Source organism: Amblyomma americanum, chromosome 1, assembly GCF_052857255.1.
Source record: "Amblyomma americanum isolate KBUSLIRL-KWMA chromosome 1, ASM5285725v1, whole genome shotgun sequence".
NCBI lineage: Eukaryota > Metazoa > Arthropoda > Arachnida > Ixodida > Ixodidae > Amblyomma > Amblyomma americanum.
Window position 1 is genome coordinate 104,575,214 of NC_135497.1, and position 23,104 is coordinate 104,598,317.

A 23,104-nucleotide genomic window follows, 5' to 3' on the forward strand; every position below is an offset into this window, starting at 1 on the left:
ATATATATATATATATATATATATATATATATATATATATATATATATCCACACACAACTTTTTTTGCCTAAGTGCTCAGTCTGGCACTGAAGTGTCCAGAGTGGAGGTCGGGCAAGGAAGTCCAATGCGCACCCTTCAGATCGCGGCTTCGTGCTTTGACGTGCCAAGAAATTACATTATTTTCGTATTATTTTCGTATTTTCCACGTATGAAAAACTGCTGAGGGCAGCTGCACATGTGTGAATCTTGAGCTACGCGATCAGCGGTAGCTTCCGAGTCAGCGCTTCACATACACGCATACACACAAGAAAAAAAAACTAGTTACGCCGGTTATTCACTGCAGAACTGGCGAGGTACGATTTGCGTACGAACTTGTGGCCGCAGCAAGATTCGACTATGCGGAAGAAATGGCCTTGCAGAACCTCGCCTATTCAGCGGGCTCTCCAAGGCGAAAACAATGAGAGACAGTGAATAAATTCAGATTTTATTGTTATACGCATTGTTCATTCAGGCATGAACGCTACAACGTCTCTCGAAACAATAAGAATTATCACAGGATCTTTCAGTGATGTGTACAAATACCAATAATTCACAGCATTAACAAAACACTGAATATGCAAGTAATAATAAACATTTAGATTTTGTCGTGTACTTAAATAGGAACTACTTACAATATATAAAAGAAGCACGGACCACAGTGGTTTTGTAAGCGCAATCCCAAGTATTCAGTCCTCTTATGACTTTTGATCAATTGTTTTTAAAGCACAGGCACGTAAGGCCGGATCGCCAAGAGGAACCTCCCTTTCTTAGCATATCTCAGCAGAACCAACGTGCAAACGAAAATTGGGTCGCTGATTAAGCCTAAAAAAGGCGAACTAGATCGACTCATGTACTATGTTTCCACAAACGATAAAGACACGGTCGATTTCTCCGTCAGAAATGTTCAGGCAGTGTCGAAGTACAGAATAAATGGAAATGTTCAGCGCTGTGCCAAATAACGCGGCCGCCTCATCACTGTTCTATAGCGCATTCGCCACCACTGTCGCGCGGCTTCGTTTCAAGGACACGGAGCGAGAAAAAAAAATGACAAAAGAGGACTCAGTGACATAGGCTGGGGTCTCACACATAACAACACGCAAAGACACGACACAGTATACTCTCGCAGCAAAGACATGAACTCTGCACAACAAGACAGGCTGCTGACTATGTACAATGTGTATAATGCGTTCCAAAGTACACGGAGCAGACGCGAAGACCTGTACAGTAGGTCTGATTTATTTGGTGTGAGCCAACTTCGACTTTTTTTTTTCCTTCGCTGGGAACGCAAACGAAAAAAAAAGATAATAAAGGAAAGAACGAAAGAAAGGAAAAGTGAACTTATATGAAAGAAACTGCAAGCATTCCAAGGTATCGCGTTTGTTGTTGTTGCTGTTGTTGTTTTTTTTTTTTCGGCTTCGCGAAGCGATTTGGCTGCACCGTATGCCAGCGAATCTGCTTCGGAGTCACTTTTCGGGTCGTTCGCGGTGCGTGCTTCGCTTATCGCGCGGGGCAACGGCAGCACAAGCACAACGCTTCGCGTGTGCGTTTCGCTGCAATTACGTAAGTTCGTGAAATCGTTTTCATCGGGCTTCGATCCTCGCGCCCCCTGCTGCGAGAGCGTCTCAATTCAAGCAGCCCACAATAGCTTCCGGCACTCGGGTTTTTGCTCTTTACGGGTGATTTGCACTGCATGCGTACGAAATAGTATACCTTCGTATAAAAGCAGCAAACTATAACCCATGGAATAACGTATCTGACAATGTTCGCGGTCTAGTCTTGGCTGACATGCAGTGCGCAAGTGACAACGAAAGAACGATATGTCGTGATCAACTTGCCCCGGGTTTATTCTTTGCCCCTCACCCTTTCTGGCCACTTCATTGGTGAGTATGTTTTCTCGCGAAGGAAGTGCAGCAGTGTGAGTGGCACGCCTTGACTGAACAAGGTCGAACACGTAAACTGTTTAGTGGTTTGTTTGTTTTTTTTTCGACTGCTTGCACCTTGTTTTCTTACATTGAAAAGGTTTTTAATGGTGTAGCTGTCAACGCGCGTCTGGACGCCTAGAGTAGCGAAAAGAGGGTCTGAAACACCAACCTGGCCTCTAGCGCCCTTAAAAGCTATATATGCCCGAGGTGCTGATGTGAGCTTCAATTGCCCCTGCACCCTGCACGTATCTTAGCTACAATTTTCGCACACCGCCGAGTTTCCCGGCGTTCTTGAGCAGCATTTGTTGCCCACGTGTGTATACATAGCGCAGAGGCCCTCCGGGCCGCCGTGTAATTGCTGCGCAATGCCCTTGCCTCTTGTACCGATATACAGTACCAGAAGTAAGCGGTGTGCGTGCACGACGGAATAAATAGAAGCGCTAAGCATGTAATAAATTAAGTACGAACAACCATAGTGTTGCACAGATAATTTTCAAGCAAATAATGCGCGCGCCGTATACGAAGCACTTCAGCACGCAGAACACTGCCGAACAGGTGTTTACCATAATCTTGGCCTTGCTAAAACCCTAGACGAGTGAGATTTTAGTGTGAGTTTTGAGTTTTACATTAGGTACATCGATTACTTTTGCGTGTCGTTTGCATCGTTCTCGCTTTCTTTATGCTCTCCTCACAGCGGTAGGCGTGGTCAAATAATGGCGACGGAAGGGCGACAAAAAACAGAACGACACAGAAAGAAAGATACACTCTGTGAATACAGTGCAACATAGCCGAGGCCTGCCGGCGGCTGCGCGTGCTCCGAGATGCCCGTAGACTTCTACAGAAAATGTTTGGGCGGGATGTGGCGTATATTTACACGGGACAAAGCAGGCAGCTGCAGTCAGCGCACGTATGTACAAGACGAAGACCTCTGCGTCGCAGAAGGCCCCGTTGACCAGGCCAGTGAAGTCGATGCCAACCGACTCGCGGGCCTTCCAGAGCTACTTCCCACCGATTACGCGACGTCGCCAAGCACAAGCGGTGCAGAGCTTTAGCGCGACGACCGTTAGCATTTCGTGTGCCGTTGTGGGCGGGTTCGGGCTGATTGCACACAAAGCAGCGGCGGGATTGTCATGGTGACCCAATTATCATTTACCCAGGCGGCTTATCTGCGGCCAGCCCACAGTTGGGCGTTGGCCTGTACGTATACTGCCATCACTACTCGATCTGGTAGCGACCATGACGCTTCACAGTATGCGGCTATACTGCTCAAACCTAATGGCTGCCACTAAAGGCTTTGCTTCGAGCTGAAAAGCCTTTTTTCCTTGTTTACTGTAATTACGTGACACTGTCGAGCATCAACACAGACACCAAGATCAGCTAAAGACAAGACAGCGGCATCTTCTTCGTGGCAACACTCAAATAAGATTTTTTCCACGTCTCGTGAAACGGCAGAGAATGTTTACGTTAGATATCCGAAAGTACGTATGCAATGATTCAACGGAAACAGTTAGGTGGGCCCGGGTTAATATTAGGTTCGACGCTCTGTACTTCGCCTCCCGCAAAGGTTAAAATGGTGCTTTGCGAAGCTCGATCTCGAGGACTTGTGCGATGCATTTTGTTCGCCTCAAGCGCTGCAGAAAATTTTGAGAACGAGTCTTTATTTTGCCGTTATTACTAGTACTTGTACTACCCGCAATACCATTTGCGGGGCTGATTTATATTTGCTTGTTGGGCTTAGGCTTCATTACCCACAGAACGTGATTGTTTGAAACATGGCCATATATAAGCATACGATCAGAGGCCGGTTGTTGCAGATATTTATCTTCAAATTCATTCTTATGTCCCTTCATCATCGGCAGCTGCCGCCAGTGACGTCAGTGCTGGCGTCATAGGCTATGTTATTCGGCGGATCTGAAGGTGGAGTTGACCAATAAAAAAGGAGCAAACGAATGAAATGGGGGGAAAGAATTGTTACACAATACGAGCCCAGTGCAGCATTAGGGGCATATCGGCACGGCAGCACAATAATAAAATCTTATCATTCGAGGACTACGATAAGCTGACCAATAATCCACAACCACTGCAGCACTACAATAATATGAGTGTAAACAGGCCAGTGCCTCGTAGCTTAGAGCCATTCCACAAATTTTCGTGGTAGTTCCCTTTACCAGTACATTGGTAGGTCAGATATTGTGCCGTTTTCGCCAAGGAAGCTACACTCATTTAAGTCTTTCTCTCGAAGTGCCAATAAATAAGTGCGATTGCTAATTTAGCGTCAGTTATACTCGACATAGCATTTAAGAAGCTTCTCAGAAATGCGGCACAAAGGAATAGCGGAAATTTTTGGTTCATTTATCCCTCTCCTCATATCTAAGCAGCGCACTATATGGCATTTCTTTTCTCCTGCTTCTTTATCTCTCTCGTTGCATCTTGACAGTATAATGATGTCACTGCTGTGTGTAATAACTGCTCGGGAAGTCTACAGAAGGCGAAGTAAAGATTGCGCTCATGTCTGTTTTCAGGTTTGGAAACGGAAGAAGGGACCATTCGCTCGTCGCGGAGAGCTTACGGTGAGCACGAGGGCAATGAAGCGTGTACTTCGCAGGGAACTAGTGTAAAATAAATACTCTCGACACGACTTGTGTCTGAACGATCCCGACCACGCCGCATGGCCAGACAATGCCTCTCCCGTAATACACGCGAAGGGGGGCGAGCTTCAGGCTCGAGTGGCTGGCTTTGCCAAAGGTGGGGGGAGGCGGAAGGAAGAGGGGAGGCATACATGGCATTTAGAGAACAGAGCACACTGGGCGCACAGTTCGCGGGTTCGCGTAGTGGCTGCATGTCTGTGTGTTTGTGTGTCGTGCGCACCTTGCGACCTGCCGCCGAGATATGCGGCAGAGAAGCACAGGATGGCGAAGCAGTGGCGACTGCGGCGTCGCCAACGCACTGTCCGACGAGTTACCCGTAGAAAGGCTGTCTCTGCACATGGAACCCATAGAAGGTATCGACAGTTCTTGCGAGAACCATTTCTTGGACTAACCGAGAAGACCGTGGCACGAGGCTCACGGTCCGCTCGCAGTCTTGTGGATGTCCTTCTTGAAACTGCTGAGATCTTGTATGTTGTCCAGGAGGGTCTTGTGAATGGTGTGGATCTTGGCAGCATCCATGTCCTTTTTGAGCTCTTCCATGTCCCGCTTGAGCTTCGCGCGTCGATTCTGGAACCAGGTGATGACCTGCGCGTTCGTGAGTCCCAGCGACTGCGCGATCTCGTCCCGATCGGCGGGCGACAGGTATTTCTGGTAGAGGAACCTTTTCTCCAGCTCGAAGATCTGGTGGTTGGTGAACGCCGTTCGCGACTTCCGCTTCTTCTTGACCGGCTGCCGGCCGTTGAAGGAGCCGCCGTTCTCTCGGGAGGCATCTGCAACGGAGAATTGGGGCGTGAGTGAGCTTCAGCTTCCTCTCTCATCGAAACAAATGCGCGTGCACGCTGCGGCTGAGGAAAAACAGCCGTGCAAGCTCTTCTCGGAGAGCATAAACACACTCACAAGTTGAATCCACTTATCTAGTCTCTGCGCGCTCTTAATGGCATACATTCAAAGTGGTGTTGACGGCATTGTCGGCTTTGCTACTGCACCGCGCTCTGTGACACGCAAGAGACGCCTAAAACAGCAGCTGTGACAAATGGCCCTGTCACTAAATGAACTGCAACTGCTGTAGCGTCCAGTGACAACATATTTTTTTATTACTCCATGTAACTAATGATTCATGCATATGCAAACCGAACGTCAAACACGCCACTGCAGTCAACAGTCTCGGAAGTGCTGATTCAACGTGTACTGGCATAGCACACTGCTGCGATTGCATTTGTTCCTTATCATTATCCCGACTGCAAATATTCAGTAGCAATGTTTTCATGACGCTGCATGCATGATATTTTCTTTCTCTCTCCCGGTCGGCTGACCTTTTGCAAAAGCCACAGAAGGAAGTTAGGACGGCGCTAAAACGACAAAGACAAAGAGGCACGAACAGAACAGGACGGGCCTCTTTGTCTTTGTCGTTTTAGCGCCGTCCTAACTTCTTTCAAGATATGAACCAACTAGCCCAAATCAAAGTACTTCTTGACCACAGAAGGATTTGTGAGATAATGATGAACTATTTGAATGTGGCGTCCAGGTACACGAGGAACAGAGCTTTGCGAAATGAAGTCAGACACGTCACTGCGACGCGCGTTAGGGCACCTCCTGGGGCGGTCGCACAAACCGCTGAGAAAAGTTGCTTTCCGCTCTTCGAGGCTGGCACGCCGCAAAAGCCGGCTCGCGGCATCCGATATGCACTCCGCACAAGTGGCAGCGGTCCGGCGCCGCAGGACGCACAAAGGACATGATCCGCGGTGGCAACGTCTTAATGGAGTTCGAGAAAAGTCGAAGGCGTTTGCAACCGCGGAACGGGGAGCGACAGGAGGCGGGGCGGCGACCGCACGACACGCGCCATTCAACGGCACGGCCTCGCGCGCTGCCCCGGACGCCGCCGCCGACAATCGCAGTTTTCGGAAGAAGGCTTGATTTATGACGCGCCCCGGCGCGAGAAGGCCCGCCCCGTTCTGGTCCGGAGAGCGCAGTCCGCATCAGCGCTCGATTAGCAGCGCCCTTGTTCATCCCGCGGCGGCTTTTGGGGCCCGAAAGAAGCGTCTTGCGCGAACGCGGCGACAGTAGGTGCTTTTTTTTTGCCCCCTTCCCCCCCTTCCCCATCACTAAGCCCCCCTGGCATTGTGCCGCGTCTCCTCCGAGTGCTGCCCTGTTCGGTGATGTATCGACTTTAAGGCGTCACAGCTCCGCAGCAGGCTCGGCGATGGAGAAAGAGACCGGCCCTCAACATGCGGCCCTGCCAAAGCCCCCTGCTTCGACTTGACGCCTTTTGAAAGAGTCCGATTTCCTTACGGCAATTTGCTACACGAGGAGGTGGCCGCAGCAAAAAAAGAGGGGAGCGGGAGCCGCCGATGACAGCGGGGGACCTCGTCACCTTAACCGCGTTTCTATGAACTCGGTCGGGTCCATCGTGTGTACGGGGCCAAAATGCGGCTTGGCCGCTCCGGATCATTCAGCGGATGCGGAGTGTGACAAATTCATCGCTTTCAACGAGCCTCCGCGGTAAGCAACTTGCGCGCTTTTTGAAGCAACAGGCGCTCATGTAAAGTGCAACTGAAAGCGGACGGCGCTGATGTTATTTGAGGATTACGTGCGGGAAAGCAGAAATCGATATTGCAGAATATCTGCGCTCCAGGATATTGGCGTGACTCGAAGCGCGGAAGTGTCGCACGCGAAAAATTTTCGTCGTAATGCACCACTTCCAGATTTACATGCTCCCTTTATGTTCCTTCGGGTTCATTGATTTAGAGCGTATTACATGTCATCCATTAGGGGATTAGTCGAGCAAGAACATTGCACAGTTAATCTAGTTCTGTACCGCCTTCAGTCGAATTCTTAAGTGAGATTTGTCTTCAACCAAACTTTACTTCATTGCCACACACAGCATAGCGCTGTAGCGTGGTTAACACCAAAACTGAATCATATAATAAGGCATATGAAAACAGAACAGTGTTATTCGCCACTCGCATCAACCTGCCACTCTAGCATTTTCGGCATCGTGGAATGCAGCTATTCAGCAAGTATACAAGCAGCTGCAGTTTCGTACGCATAGCAAGCTCTAGCTGTGCCTCGCCGTTACCACCGTCGGCGGGTGCCCGTCTTTCCATTGGCGAGGCTGCCTGGCGAGGCCATCAGTGATGGGAGCGGAGGAGGGAGAGGGAGTTATAAGAGCGGCTGGGAGCGGGCGGCGCGTTCGCAAAATGACTCATCCCTCGGTAGCACATTTTCGCGTGCGCGCGTTAGATTTCGCGCCAGCGCACGCGTCGGCGGGCGCGGCCCGCGATGTGAGACAGGCATGGTGTGGTGCAGCGCACGGCCTCAGGAGGAGTTCCACCCATTGGAACTAATTATCTCGCCCCGGCTCGGCTTCTTAGCGTCCTCCCCCTGCCCGCGAGGCGCATCTACTTTCCGGCCCGGAAACGAGACCTCCTCACGGTGCGCACCGGCGGCCTGCTCGCCTCCGCTGCACGCTGACAAGCGTCGGCCCGGGATGACAGCGGCGCAACGCTCCGCTGCGGCCAGGGGGACGCCCAGCACAGCCGACGCTGCAGGCACGCACGCCGAGCCAAGAGCTGCGCCCCCCCCCCCCCCCCCCCCTCCCTCAACGCCCGTGAAGAAGCCGGCATGCCGCGGTCGCGCGCGCGGCGCTACCGTTGGTTGCTTCGCACACTGCGGACGGTGTCGTTTATTTCGCGTAGATAAGTCGGAATCAATCTAGCTATTTACTTGGCTGCGAAAGGGCAGGCCTTCTTTTCCGTCCATTTATCTCTGAAATTCATGCAGCTCCGGGCAGCGAGCGTAAACGGGCGACGCGATGTCAGTGACCTCGAGACAAAGGGTGCAGGGGGAGGCTGGTCGCGTTCCCCCCAGCGCGATGACCGCAGTTAAACGCCAGTCGATTGTAAATCTTCGCCGCTTTACAGAGACAAAGCAGTTTTGCAGTTGTCGGTATGAGGAGGGAGCACGTAGAAATTTTGTATTATGCATAGTGTCATTGCGCGTGGCGTCTCGTGTTTTATCAAACGCCTTGTCACGCGAAGTATGGAAGATGAACTATTGCTACTTCCCTCGTCGCCTCCTTCTTTTCTTATTTTTTAATACCTCTCCCTTCCTTCTCTCCTCGGTGCAGGCCCCGCGCAAGGCTCGCAGGCGCATCCTGGCCGCCAATTCCCCAGCCGTGGGCTCTCGAGCGAAAGGCCTCAAGTTGTGTTGACTCGCGCCTCATTAGGAGACATGGGCGCTTATACGGCTCCGCCTTGATGAGTAGCCCTCGTTATCCGCGGCGTCGCGGGCGAAAGCATTGTTGACGACTCGAGAGTTGATTATGGTGTCGTGTGTGCCCGACCTGGCGGCTAATGTCCCTTCATTCGAGACGCGGTGAGATGACGCCGTACGCGCCGAGAATAATGACGGGTAATTTGCCGCTTCCACGCTTCGACGTTGGACGCAACGTTAAATCTCCGCTTTTTGTTGCTCCTCTCCTTCTTCCGCCAAGCTGCGTTAGCGAGGAAAGCGTGCGTATGACTTCAACGACATCACTTTTGCTCGTGTGGCGGCGTAGAGTATGTATACGTATACGCTCATTGCGTTCTCCAGCAGAATGCCGTGCCTTTTAAAATTGCAGCATCTCAAGGTCATTTACACGCGATCGCGAGCATGCCTTGTGCCAGTGCAGGACAGTTAGCACACATAGTCACTGGTTCGTTTTCTCTCTTTTTTTAGCGCGCAAACTTAAGCACAGCTTCTGAATATACCGCGCAGAAACACGACTGCCAACTTCTCATACAAAAACGAAAGTACATATTTGAAGTCCAGCACAGTAAGATTTTTTAGTAAATCTGCACCAGCATGTTTCGTTGCATAGGATATGCATGCGGTACCTAAAGACCCCCGCAAGCGTAAAATACCAGTAAATACTTGGGCCAGATGATACAACCACCACCATTCAAATATTTTTCCACTGTGATTCATTTCTCCTTTCGTCGCAGCTTGAACAACCCCACGCCCTCGCTATCTCCAGGATCTGCCGAACGATAATCGCGGTCAGCGATAGGGAAAAAGCGAAATTAAAAGGAAAGCAATTGTTATATTATACCGGCACTTGGTTCCCTTTCCAAATTCTGATTTTCTTCAAATTTGATAAAATATCTATGGTCGGATAACGAATATTTCATCCACCTAAGGATGCATTACAAGGAAGGGAAAACCAGCGCCCACCGAATGCAATGGGTCAGTTATCCTGTGAAATGACCACCATATACAGAAAAATGAGCCAACGGAAGTGATCACACAACTATACTTTTGTTGATACACTATGTGAGCTCCGCATAATAAATGTTTAAAGACACAGCAATAATTAAGAAATAAATTCGTCTTTTGCAAGAACAGCGCCTGCAGCTCCCCGAAATGAACATATAACTAACCTCTTTCTATCTCTAACCTGGGGCATTTCTTTCCGATGTTTTCATTATCTAACAAGTAAAGTTGGTTTTCATGAAGGAAACGGCGTCGCCAAGCATTCCGATCTCCTCGTGTGGGCGGTGAAATAGAATGTACTCAATTCCGCAGACAGCATGTGTATAGATGCTAGCACGGAAGCTTTATTACAGCTCTTTGATGTTCCGTGAAAAATTCGTGAATTTATCACATAAGGATCCCGGTCAGAAATAATAATTGAAGGCGCATTCGCTGGAAGAACTTGTTGGAAACACTCTTAGAAAGGACTTAATGGAATAGCTCTTGGAAGTGCCTCTTGGAAGCACTCTTTGCAAACACCCTTTGGGGGCACTCTTTCTTTGGGATCGCTCTTCGGAGCGCTCTCTTGGGCTTCCATTCAAATGGAATGTGCAAGGGTGCACCTTTGGATGAAGTTACTCGGCAGCTGTTTCAATTAACGCGTTTCTCAGATTCGTGCATCGCATGATCCACTTGCTTTTACCGGTGTATTGGTCCTGTGTTATTGTTGATGTCATAAGGTGTAGTTTTTTTTATCGTATACGCCGAAGGGCAACGTCCTCGTAGCTATTATGCGTTTACAAAAGCTTGAATTTCATTTTGCGGAGCCTCTTGACGACGCTGTATATCAGCCGCAATAAAAAGCCTCATCATCATCTTGTTTTTTCTTGTAATACAGTTGGATACAACTGCAGAACGCAGCGGTAAACGCTCCTCAAAGGGTGTCCTCCAGCCAATGGCACCACCGGTTGTCATATTGTGATTGGTCCCCTTGCACGTGCTGGCATGACATCGCAGGGAGCTGGCAGGCGCAAGGCATTAACCAAGAATTGACTGGATTAACTAGATCAACCGTGACGTCACGACTATCGGTCGACGCCAATGGCTCGAAGGCCTACTTTGAGGGGTATTTTTCTCTGCGTTCTTGATCTCTATCAAACTATAGTTTCCTAATTATTCATCGTACTGTACCCATCACTGACAGAGAGGTGTCATAATAAAAATTGCGAATGAGGACCCATTGTTGCGGGGCGCCTCCAACAGCTGACTGCGCAGCGAAATTAAGGCCCCAGGTTAAGCCCTCCGGTGTCGATTCGGAGCTGCATAAAGTGTGATTACAGAACTCTGCCCTAATGCATGGCCATAATGCATTAAAGAGCATCGAGTAGTTAAGGCTGTCATGAAGTATGTGTCATGCATGCCTATCGCCAACTCTTTTTTATTAATGCGAAAGCATGATGTGTCTTATTAGCACAAAAGCCAGCGTCCGTCCCCGCCCATGGCATGAAATTCCTCAGTGACGTCACCAAGCTCTCCCATGACGTCAGCAGTAGAGCATAAAATAGTGACGTCTACAGCAAAGAAAAAAGAACGAAATTTTTGTCCGAAGGTGCGCGAAATTGAACCGAGGAGGCGCGTTATATTTTGGTGAATAAAGGCGAACCTAGTGTATCCGTTTAATTACGTCTGTATGCTAATGAACAGGAGCGTCATTAGAAATGGCAGGAATCTTTAATGAACCTCGCAACAAAGCTCACGATGAGGCAGTGCTTTCGCATTCGATCCACGTAAGCAGTCTTCAGTGCCCTCCATTATTTTTTACAACACTTAGTGTGCAGCGAAATTCCATAATACGTTCGACCGCTGGGATTCTTAATAACAAAAAAAAATTTCCATTGAATAGGCATTCTTTTGGAACATTCTAGTGGAATTCGGCGCGGCGGTTGCCCTTATGAATAACAGCGGATGGATAGCAGCACAGCAGAGAATATTGTTCCTGCTTTCGTCATCGATTCATTAGTTCCTGTCGCCAGTCAGAACCGGGGATTTAAGCAAGGTACGGGCCGTTTATTAAAAAAAAAACATGGAGCTACCGTGCAACCGCGGTAAAGTCTTGTTTCTTCGTGCAGATGGAAGAAAGCAGAGGTGCGGAGATCAACCACCGTACAGGGAACTGCCAAGTGCACGTATATATTGTTTTCAATAAAAAGAAAGATCGGTTCAAAAGACTGTATATGACCCTAACGTCACTCGCCTTAAAACACGCCACAAATTAAAACCCTCGAAGTATGTCATGACAGCACAGCTTTAGTATATGCGGCAGCGTCGTTCCACTCGCCTACGCTTTGCGTAGATGTAGAGGAAGGCGGGATAGGTGTATACATCAGGGGGAATATGGGGGAACAACAAAGCCAATGGGCCGCGGAGCCCACTGTCCCCTCCATTCTGTCCCCGTAAGTTCCCTTCCCAGCGGACAGCGAGCTACCCTCGCTTTGCTGACCAGCACGTGTAACGCACTCGAGGGTCTGGCAAAACAAAGAGTGAACCCACCCCAGCTGGTCAAATGACGCTGCAAGCACGAATTGCAGCGGTCAGCGAAGAGACCCGGGCTGCTCCGGACGTGTCGTCATCACGCCTCCGCAGCAGCGGCAGGAGCGACCGTCTCGGAGTCGGCTTAACACGGAGACGAGTGGCCGCGTTCTGCACACGCCTCGGGGCTCAACTCAGGTAGCGGCGCGCGCCACCTGGTCTCGGGCAGCGGCTCGTAAAGCGCTCACCGGAAATGAATGGTTGCGGAGCGGCTAAGGTGCGAATGGCGTGCTGCCCATGGGAGGATTCGCGGAGTTCCCGCCTGCGCAGTCGCTTGTCAGCAGCGGCCGGGAGGGGGAGGGACGGCCCGCGGTGTTGCTGCCCCTAATTGTGCGCGCCGCCGGGGCCTGCACCGGCACGGGGCTGACCATGGGTGGCCGCCCGGGCCCTCGCCGGCCTCGCGGAAGCGTTTTGTACCGCGGCGCGAGCTTGCAAATGGGCTCCCGCGGCCTCCCCGGTGCAGCGCGCCGGAGCCGAACCTTCGATCATGCGTCACTCTCGACGATGCATGCGCGGCGGCCCGACAGTCCTGCGGTGTGCGGCCGCATGCTTGTACTTGGGCACGTTGGCTGTCCCAGGGCCAGTTCCCCCCCCCCTTTTTTTTTTTCACTCGCTTTCTTTCCGGCGTGCGCTGCGTGAGATCACCTATTGTACTTTGCGAAAGGAAATGGTGTGCAGGAAAAAGTTTTGTTTGTTCTTTTAGGCGCCTCAGGTGGTTAAGAGTTTGGTGTTCGCCCTAACTCAGGTACGGAAACGTCCCGAAAGAAAGCGAGGTGAAAGTTGGCAGCTTATTTTGAGTTTCGAAAATCCACACTGGTTGATGTGATGGCGGACGACGACATAGTATTTAGCTACAAGGGAGAACCGTGAATGTAAGTGTTGCAGGCAACTTCTAATCTGAGAACAAAAATCGCGGATATTCAGTGCAAACAAAAACAATAAAAAGCTTGTAGCAAAATCTATTCAATTATGCAATTTATGCAAGTTCTGATCATGACGTAGCAAGCTTGGCACCAATGACCAATATGAAAGAATTTGACACTATTTCGACACGTTTGAGTTTTCAGCTTTGTGACTGCGACACTCCAGGGAAAATCATAGCAGTAGGCGGCTTGTTAAATACAAGATTGAATATGCGCAGTCCACTAAACATTGCGCGTTGGTTAGCTAACGAATGTAATGACACTGTGGCGATTCGAATAACGGGAGCCACACAGCAACACGAATGAGAGTTGCCAGCGTTGTAAAGTCGCAAGAGCACCAATTGGTACGCAGACTGTTATGAAACTCTTGTTTACTGTTACAACACTAGCAGACAGCCTCAGATAACCACGAATTAAGGAAATGACCCAAAAACAGTCCTTACACGGCACTGAATAGTTACGAATGAATATGGAAGAGCCAGCTTAGCGTGGGGTCAAAATGCGCTGACGCTCGTTAAATACCTCAACGCAGCGTGTATTGTGTTAAGAAAAGAATAACGCAGACATGCTTCTTTTTTTAGACAATGGATGTCTTCTGTGATTGTGAGAAAGCAGGCGCGTGAGCAAGCAGCACAGGTCCGCAGGTATGGATAGATTAAAGTGCTTTTTTTATCGTTTCACAAAGAGAGCGATCAGAACTTCGTTAATGAAGTTTTCAACGCTTCTTTTTGCCACAGCACTGTCCGGCCATCAAAGAACCTAAAACGGAGCTTAAGAGGTAAAGTCACAGGGCCGGGAGGTACAAAATTACGAATTGCGCAAACCTGCAATAACAACACAGCTCCATCCTGCGGTGGGAACAAAGCTCGAGCAGCTACTGCAAGGGCGAACAGCGGCGCAGGGGTTCGCGCGGGGCCCTTTGTGCGGACGGAGGGAGCGGCGGATGCGTGCGGGTCCAGATGGGCGGCCGAGCGCGGCCCGATTTGCTGCCGGCCCCGTAGCGGGCGCTGTTCAAGGGTCGCCGATTAACGGCCGGGCCGGCCCCCCTCGGACCGCGTCCGCCAATCACGTCGTCGTCGTGGGCCGCTCGACCATTTTTCAGCAGCAGCAACGCGGGACGCAATGAGGCCGTTTAGGGGCCCAGCTTTATTGCGCCCAACTGCGGCCCTCCCCTTGGGAGCGCCGCTTTGCGTGCGGGTCGAGATAAATGGCGTCTCGCACAGTAGCTGGTACGTCACGCCAGTGCTCATGCCCCGGCCGAGACCAGCATCATGGCGGTTTTGTGACTGCGCGTAGCCTTCTCCCACCGTTCGACACCTCTAAGTGGCGAGGCGCCAAACTTGGTCCGCAGCTGCCGGCGGACGCTCTTCGGGACGGGCGCGTCACGAAGGAGACGCGCTTCCTCTCATTTGGGACGTGTTTGCCGAGAGAGGCCGGCCACGTTCGCCCATCGGCCGGGGAATTAAGTTCTTCCCGGACGAGAGCAGCGGCCACCGCGTGGCGAATCGTCAAACAGCCCTCGGGCGTGCGCCCGCGGAGCCGCCGATCATCGCCGAAAAAAACAATGGCGCCTGGGAAAGTGAAGCGCCGAGACAAAGGAGCTCGTCGCCGCGCGGCCTGTCACGGGGTATCGCCTGACACTCCTAATTGCCGCTAATCACGGAGGCCGGGCGCGAAGGAGTCAAGCACCCACGGGGCCGTCAAGCGTGCAGCAACAGTGACACGGCGCCTTCAACAGGTGCGCCCTTAAAAATCAGATGCGAGGCGCTCGCCTGACCTTAATTAGCCGGGAAGGAAGGCGCGAACGCCCCGCCGATTGCGTCGCTCCCTCGCGTGGCCAGATGTTCCGCGAGGGGCTAATAATGGAGGCGCGCCCGGAGATTCTGCCGCTTGTTCTCTTTACGGCGCGCCAAATGGGCGGTGAGTGGGAATTGAAAAGTCTGATTGGGGAGGAGGGCAGCCCCGGGGGAAGGGGCGGTCCTACAGTCGTTTTCCGTGATGATGAAGGGTTCACGAACAGCCATTTCCTCCGCGGCCGAGAGACGCCCTGCGGCGCCGAATCGCCCTCGGCGGCTGCTGCAGCCGCGCCGGCGCTTTTTGTCCCTCTCCGCCGACGACCCTCAGCGCCGGCGCGTCAAGACGTCTCCATTTTCCTCCTCAAGTGCCTCGCGGGGGCAGTTTCGTACAAATGCTCAGCAGCCGCTGTCGCGAGTTTCCTGAATGGCCGTCTCCGCTGCGAGGCCTGCCAGCGCGTTCCCCCTTCGACTCTGCCTCGCATCTTGCAGTCCCACACCTGGCACCCTGTTCTCGGCGAACAATGCGCACTCTATCGGCAAATGTCGCGCTTGCTCGAACGTCCCCTTTGATTTGTTCGCTTACCAATGCTCGTTGCTGAGTGAAGACTGACAAGCCTCTGTTTCGCAGGACAGAGAGGAGTCACTGGGAGCAAGAATCTATACTCCGAGAAAAAAAAAAAAAGCAAAACGACAGAGCGGAAAAACAACCGGAGGATCAGCAACCTCCAGCGGCGGCGGACGAGGCGCTGCACTGCCGGCTCGAGGACGCCCCGCAGCCGAAGCAGGGCAAGGCACGTGCAGAGTCTGTGCACCAGCATCGCGACGCTCCAATCGAATCGCTCCAGAGCCCTGGGACCGCCCTGGGGCTATTTACAGCGCCTCCTGCTGCCGCTGCGGTGATATGGCGTGCGCGCGCGCCACTGCTGGCCGGCCATCTGTCATAAGCACACCCGGCACTTTTTGATTCCTGCCCGGCTGCCGCGCACGGAGGCGGCCAAACAAAGACGCCCGGCGCGGCCGCGCGCGCACATATATATAGAAGCATCTGCGCAAATCACATCGCGCGCGCCACGTTAACGAGTCTGCCAGAGCGAGAGGCCCGCAGCGCCGCGTCGCGCCGGGGAGCGGCGCCGCGGCAGCGCATTCTTGGGACGGCTAATAGCACGACCGCTGTTGGCTTTACCCCATTAGCTTGATTTATGAGCGTGCCCAACTCCAACGAAAACTGCGTCCGCTCACAACTGGAGGTCTATATAACAGTGCACGCTCACATGAAGTTCCTTGTTTATTGCTGCTCTCGTCGAGGCCTTCTTTTCCTTTCATTCCGGCCGGGCTCTTTTCAAGCTGCCGCTTCCTTTCGCGCGCTCGGCCGTTCGCCGCCGCCGGCGTTCTGTCTCTGTCTTCCCATTTCCCAGCGCCATAAGCGAGCCGCCGTTACGAGCCATTCTGCATAACTCGCCTGGATTTCGCGAAATTCCGGAGCGCGCTGGCTGCAGTGAGCGCTTTTCTCGCTTTTGCTTTTATTTCCCTCTATCCCCCCCTCCCCCCTCCCTGTCCTCCCCTCGGCGACTGAGTTCCGACTCCTTTCATAGCGGTCTCCTCGTTTTTACGCGCCTTCGGATTTTTACTTCCAAGCGCTTGCTGTAGAGACTGTTCAAATGGCTCCATTTATTCCAACGTCTCGCGACGCAAGTTTAGTCGATTTTGCGCCGGACTAACAGAGTTGGCGGTTGTAACGAGCCTCTCCTGCCACCGTCGTCGTGCCCAGTTTTTCTTGCTGCAATATGCACCTGAGCGGGTGTCGTTAGAATTGAAAGCGCCTCTCTTCGCTGCTGTGCCTCTGTACTTCGGTATTAGACCGCCGTCTTTGTACTTGGAGGCGTATGAGCACCATGTCCCCGCTCGTGAAAGAGAAGCTGAGAGTGAGATGGTGTGAGGAGAGCCTTTTCCGTCCCCTCACTTGAACGTAATTTCTTTTTCCACGACAAACTGCGAACTACAATTTCCGTCATGCATTTCCCGCTTATTTCTGTTCACGACAAGCTGAGGCCGATTCCGGAGGAAGCATGTTTGCCTGGTAATATTTAACAAATCCTCGGACTGTGTAGTACACACTAAACAATTTCTCACCCTTTCGGGTGTAAATCAGCTGTCCCTAGACGAACACCCTTTTCCAATTGTTCGGTGCTAAAAAAGGGTGCAGAGATCAGCACCCTTAATGAAGGGTGCACTTAGTGATAGTTTAGAGGATGTAATGGTTGCACCCTCATTAAAGGGTACTATTTTTCCATAACACCTCTACGAATACATGGTGGAAGGGTGCTCCACGTTGATTCACCCATGAAGCAAAAGCCTTGGATTGATGCGCGCCATCGAAACTTTCATGCTTTGCAGCCTTCCTGAAGGGTGCTGATCTTTGCACCCTTTTTAGCACCCAAAAGGGTGTTCGTCTGGGGACAGCTGATTTGCACCCTTAAGGGTGAGAATTTCTTTAGTGTGTACCTTCAATTTTTCCCCTTCTCTGTTTCTATTGCCTGTTAGTTTAAACTGCTTTTTAAAGTGCTGCAGGTAGATGAAAACACAAAAAAGATTCACATCATTTCAGCGCTCCAGGTATGCGACGATGGGACCTAATCCTGACGGCGAAACGTTGGATGATTGTATAAACATTCGGTGCCATGGATAGAGCTCTACGTGGCTACAGTCATGATTTTGCGCTGGAAGGAAAAATGTTAATGCAAAACTGGCTTAAAGGCAACTGGGCTAGTTAATTTGTGCGTTGAATGCCGCATATGCTGATGCTGCAAGGATGTGTATCTGATTCCTATAAAGCACATGAGCAAGTGTAGGCTCATCTGCTTCATACGCATGAGATCATGGTTTCTTTAGCCCATAGGTGAGTCTGTACAGGCTGTCAAGTAAGGCCGAAATCGCCGAAAATTTTAAAATTCTTTCTCTACCTCAGTGGCGTGAGAGACGTGGAAGAAACGATGGAGAATTGGCTGGAGCAAAAGGTTTTGGAAAAGATCGTAAAACAAGGCAAAGAAAAGAAAACTGTTACTGCAGTACCAGCCTGTGTAGCCGCTCTCAAATAGTTTAGAGAGTTAGCTAACGACAAGAAGCGTTTTGTCAGCCCACTATATATAACGCCACTAAAAGCAGGGATAGCTGACCCGCCACCGAAGATGCAGCGACGTGTAGTTAGACAACAGGCGTGAATTGCTAAGTCAAACACCGCTTTCGATTTTTTACGTTTCTGCCAAGACACAGTGCGTGGACGGTTTAACGCTGCGATGTTTCTCCCTCTCCCGAGACAGTGCGAGGAAGGCAGCCGCTGAAGCGAACGAGGCTGAAGGAGACAGAGAGAGAAAGAAAGAAAGAAACGCGTCCCCATATCATCCCTGTGAGTTAGCGAACGAAGACCGGCGGCGACCCACCCCTTGGTGCTCTGGGGCGGCGCGGCCATTTGGCCGCCTGGCCATTGCGGCCCGCATCGCGCGAGCCTAAAGACCGGGCACGCATCCACTTTTTCCATCAAGTGGCCAACAAACTTTGGGGGAGTCTATATAAAAGCGACGACTCCCGCGGAGAGACGCGGGTGTCCAGCGCGCAGAGGCGTTGATTCCGGCCGATGTCACGAAATTGCCGCCGGAGGAAGGGCAGTCCCTCCTCACCGGCCGCCGCCGGCATAAAGGAGCTGCCGCCGCTTTGAAGATGCCGACAGGAGTGACCCGGCTGAACCCCCGGCCTGGCACACCGTCTTTAAGGCGCTAAACATCCGACGGGCGAGGAGGGGGGCTGCGTGGCCCTGCAGCAGCCGCGCCGCTAATTTCCGCGGGGGCCTCACCTGAGGGGGAGAGAGAGACTGATTGGGGAGAGGCGCACAAATAGAGACGGCGGCGGAGGGGCCGCCGACGGGGAACGTCCGGTCCGCGCCGGGGGGGTCCCCGGAATGGCCTCGTCGGCCTCTTCGATTACGGATCCATTCACACGTATCGGCGAGGCCTTGTCAGCGGCTGCTTGGGCCGCTCGCAACGGGACCCTGACAGGCCCCGGTGTCTCCGCCGCTGATTGCTTGATTGGGGGTTCTCGACGCCGGACCCCGGCCCCGCCTCGGGCCTCCGCCGCTAGCTGACGAGTCCGCAGAAGGACGCCCGCCTGGCCAGAGCTGACGGCGCTGCAGCCCTGCGCTGGGCGCATCGGCTGGTGGAGCGTCGTCTCCCTGCGCCTTTCGAGGCCCAAAGTCGCTGGACTGATTTTCAGTATGAGGCAATTTTTGGGTCGTGCTTTTTTACGCCACGCAAGAAAACAGGGCAGGCAGATGGGAAGCCCCGCAACAACGATTTCGGCCGGGGCAGTATAATACGGGGCGCGGAATTTCTAGTGGCCAGGTTTGGCGCGATCCGGCGCGCATGGCGCACAAAGCGCGCGACGACGCATTCCCTGGAAATCACAGGGGAGTGAATAGCGCATTATACGCGCGTAGCCCGCCCGGGGAATGTCGGGCGTTTGAATGACCGCGGCGGCGAAGGCCATTCACGAGCGGCACCCACAGAGGAAGAACAATGCGGGCAGTCTCGCCTTTCGTCTGCGCGCACACTCCCTGCAGACGCCCGGCGGTGGCCGGAACCGCGAGTATAAAGTACAAATTTTTATTGCGCCTAAGTAGGAGCGCGCCCAGACGTTTCCGAGGCCCGCCGCCCTCCCGCCGACTCCTCCTGGGCCGATCCTAATGATACTGCGACGATGGATCAAAGGAAGCCGCCGTCCAAGGTCCCAGGCGTGATGCTGCCACGGCGTAGACATGTAATTAAAACCTTGAGGTGCGAATTATGGCGGCCCCCCCGGCTGCGCTCCCCTTCCTTGCGTAAGCTCTTTGGGGGAAAAGAAATGACCGCATCGATGCTCGCCCCGGCGTCTCTTTGATCGGCGCACTGCTGCCCGCCGCGCCAGTGCACTCGCGGTGCATGCCGGAAATTGGGAGCCGCGCCGTTTCCCCCGATGCTCTCTCTTTTCTCCGTGCAGTCCGGCTCGCTCTTATGCATAACACTGCGCGGTTAGTGTCAAATGGAGCGTCGCAATATGCTTCCACTGCTTTTTCTTCTCCCTCTTTTTCGTCGACACTTTTTTTTTTCTTTACCTACCGAATGCCTTCCACTCGGGCGGCTATGTGCACTGCAGTGGGGGGCTACGCGCGCGTTTTCTTTTTTTATTAATTTTTTTCATATCCCCCCCCCCCCCCCCCCCCCCCTGTTTTGTCCAACACCCGGCGGGCGTGTACATACAAGCGCGCCGAGCCAGGCGCATATATATATACATATACGTCTCTGTTGGCTTCAAGGAAGACCTTGCACATCAGCGCCTCATTTCGCGAGCGCGAGAAAATAATGGTGCCGCAAGTGATTCATTATAATCCTCCGCGGCGCTTTCCCGTGGCGTTGTAGAACGTGCTCGCTATTATCTTGTCGCGGCACACGCATGGAAGCAGCGTCGCCCGTTGATCGATCGCCGGGCAACGCGATAGTCCGAACAGGCGTCCTCTCGCTCATTGAGCGGTCAAGACGCGGCCTCGCCGTGCAGCTCACTTATGCCGCGGCATCAACGCGCGCTCAAAACCGGCGCTCAGCTGGCGAGTATGCGCGCGTGGACGATATGCTGCAGGGCACCGCAACCCAACCACTTGCCGCTCGACTTCTTTTTTTCTCTTTTTCCGCTTTCAAGTATAGGTATACGCGCACCTGTTTGTCGGTCGAGAAGCAGAAGAAGGCGATCGTATACTGCTTAGAATGGCACGTGTGCCTGCCAATCACATGGCATATAGGAAAAACAGAAGACGTATAGAGCTCTATACAGGGCAGAAATTCAGGCACCACTTACCATCGCCATCAATATACGTACATACACCAAGCGATCATAAGCCTTCTGCTCCATTTCTGTGAAGTGGGGTTGCTCGTTATTGTCGCTTACTATTTGGTCTATTTAAAAATCCTCAGCAGTATATTTTAGGCATTCGTGAAAAGTTGGCCGCAGGCGTACGTTATGCTACAGCATGTCTGTCAAAAGTTTGGTTCCAAGTGTCACCTCTGCTATATAGGAGCTGTAGAATGTAAGCTGAACAAATACGTACAGGCTGCAAAAACTTCCTCGGCACTGCTCGCTATCAACGATCTCTGCTTTTGCCTGTGTCACTGTGGCACGCAGCTGGCCAACCAGAATGCCACGTAAGGACGTGCAGGTCTGCTGACACTCGAAGCAGAAGGAGCCGCGCATACGTTGTGCGGATAGCCAAGATCTTTTTATTTATATATGTATATTTGAGACGTTGGCAGTCTATCCCGGAGCCCGCTATACTACTTAAACAGTTAGGCTTTCTGAAAGCATATTGACACTGTCTCATAAAGAGATGCGCATGCACATCTCGTAGAGGTAAGTTCGCGCTATCGATACTAACCTCGACTCAAGCCTCGTAACTATACAAGTTACAGGACACAGGTACTGTTTGTTGCAAAAGTTTACAGTCTACCGCGCCCTTCGGACTGTAAACTTTTGCAACAGACGGTACATGTACGAGTCCGAATGCATATATCTCCGCGCCCCTCTTTCTCATTCATACAGCGGCGCATAACATGAGCATGAACATCTGCATTGGTGCTCTTGTTCTTGAGCAGAATTTTTTGTTGGAACCATTTCGAACTTTGTTTGTTTGTTTGTTTGTTTGTTTGTTTGTTTGTTTGTTTGTTTGTTTGTTTGTTCATACTGTCAACTCAAGTAAGGGCCCTTACAGGAGTGGGAAAAAATACAACAATGAAAAGGTAACAAGTCTCGCTCCAAGTCGAACGAGAAACGACAATGCAAAACATTGGCAGTATCTATAAAAAGCGATCGACATGCAGTGAGCAAATGCAAAATAGACTCGTATTATGCGCATCAGGAACAGAATTACATGCGAAGGCGCGCATTCATGTCAGAGAAGATCAGAGCCTCTAACCCAGCAGTAGAAGCACTGAGTGAGAATAAAAACTTAGAAGCCACCTTGTACCTTAAGGCTCCCTAAAATATTGGTTCCAGAAAATGTGCCCAGCAGACGTGCGATGCGTGTTGTTGCTATACACGAATTGCATATCCTCGCGACGGATAAAAGCCACTGCAAAGCAGGCGAAAAATTGGGAAGCACCGCGTTAAAGGTATGACGCGATAGCTTTAATGGGTTAATGCCCACATATATGTGGAATTGGTCATTCGTCACTTTACCTTCATAGATCTCTGGGGGTCCTCATACCACTCCTGGCGCAGTGGTGTAGCGGTTAGGCGACGTATACCACTGCCCTGGGATGGCAGGTTGCTGCCACCGGTCGGGCTAGTGCGACCCAGTTTGCTCTTCCTGAGAAACCTCTCGCGACCAGCCATCACCAATTTAACTGGCAGCTAGCTGCCATGGTGGTCAGTTTGCTCACTATCCGGCGGGCAGACAGTGATGACGCCACAAGGTCGCGTGACCTAGGGGGCCCAAGGTTGCTTCTCCAGAGATTTTTCGCTCACAACGCCGTTTCCTGCTCAGCACTCCTGAGTGGAAGGTCACTGGGGTTGATTTGTTTTCTGTGATTACATTTGCAGTGTTACCCTCCTGACCTGCGCAAATCCTTCAGCCGCCCCGCTTGACCCGAAAGAATTGTGTTGGGTTCAGGAGCATCAGCTGTGACCGCAGAGCTAACGGCTCAATTCCCTGCTTAGTTTTTTTTTATTCTTGAATACATACTTTGCTGGTCACCTGGGCGCCTGCGGCCGTATTCAGATTTTAAACACGTGAACCCGTAACGTTAACGTTCTAGTACAACTGCATATAAGACGCCATAAATGCTGCGCATCATGACGTGCACGCGATAGTTCATTCAGTAGGCATGCGCCATTTTAACGGCCCCTTTCGGCGACTGCCCCCTAATGCTATAAAATACCT

General features: G+C 51.9%; 1 protein-coding gene across 1 annotated transcript in view; it reads right to left on the bottom strand.

Annotated features, from left to right (window-relative positions):
- Positions 1 to 472: 472 nt before the first annotated feature.
- Positions 473 to 23,104, bottom strand: part of LOC144113390 (transcription factor LBX2-like) — a 71,573-nt gene continuing 48,941 nt past the window's right edge. The window contains exon 2 of the mRNA XM_077646431.1: positions 473 to 5,380. Within this exon, the coding sequence (XP_077502557.1) occupies positions 5,025 to 5,380 (356 nt within the window). The 3' untranslated portion in view covers positions 473 to 5,024. The remainder of the gene's footprint in view (positions 5,381 to 23,104) is intronic.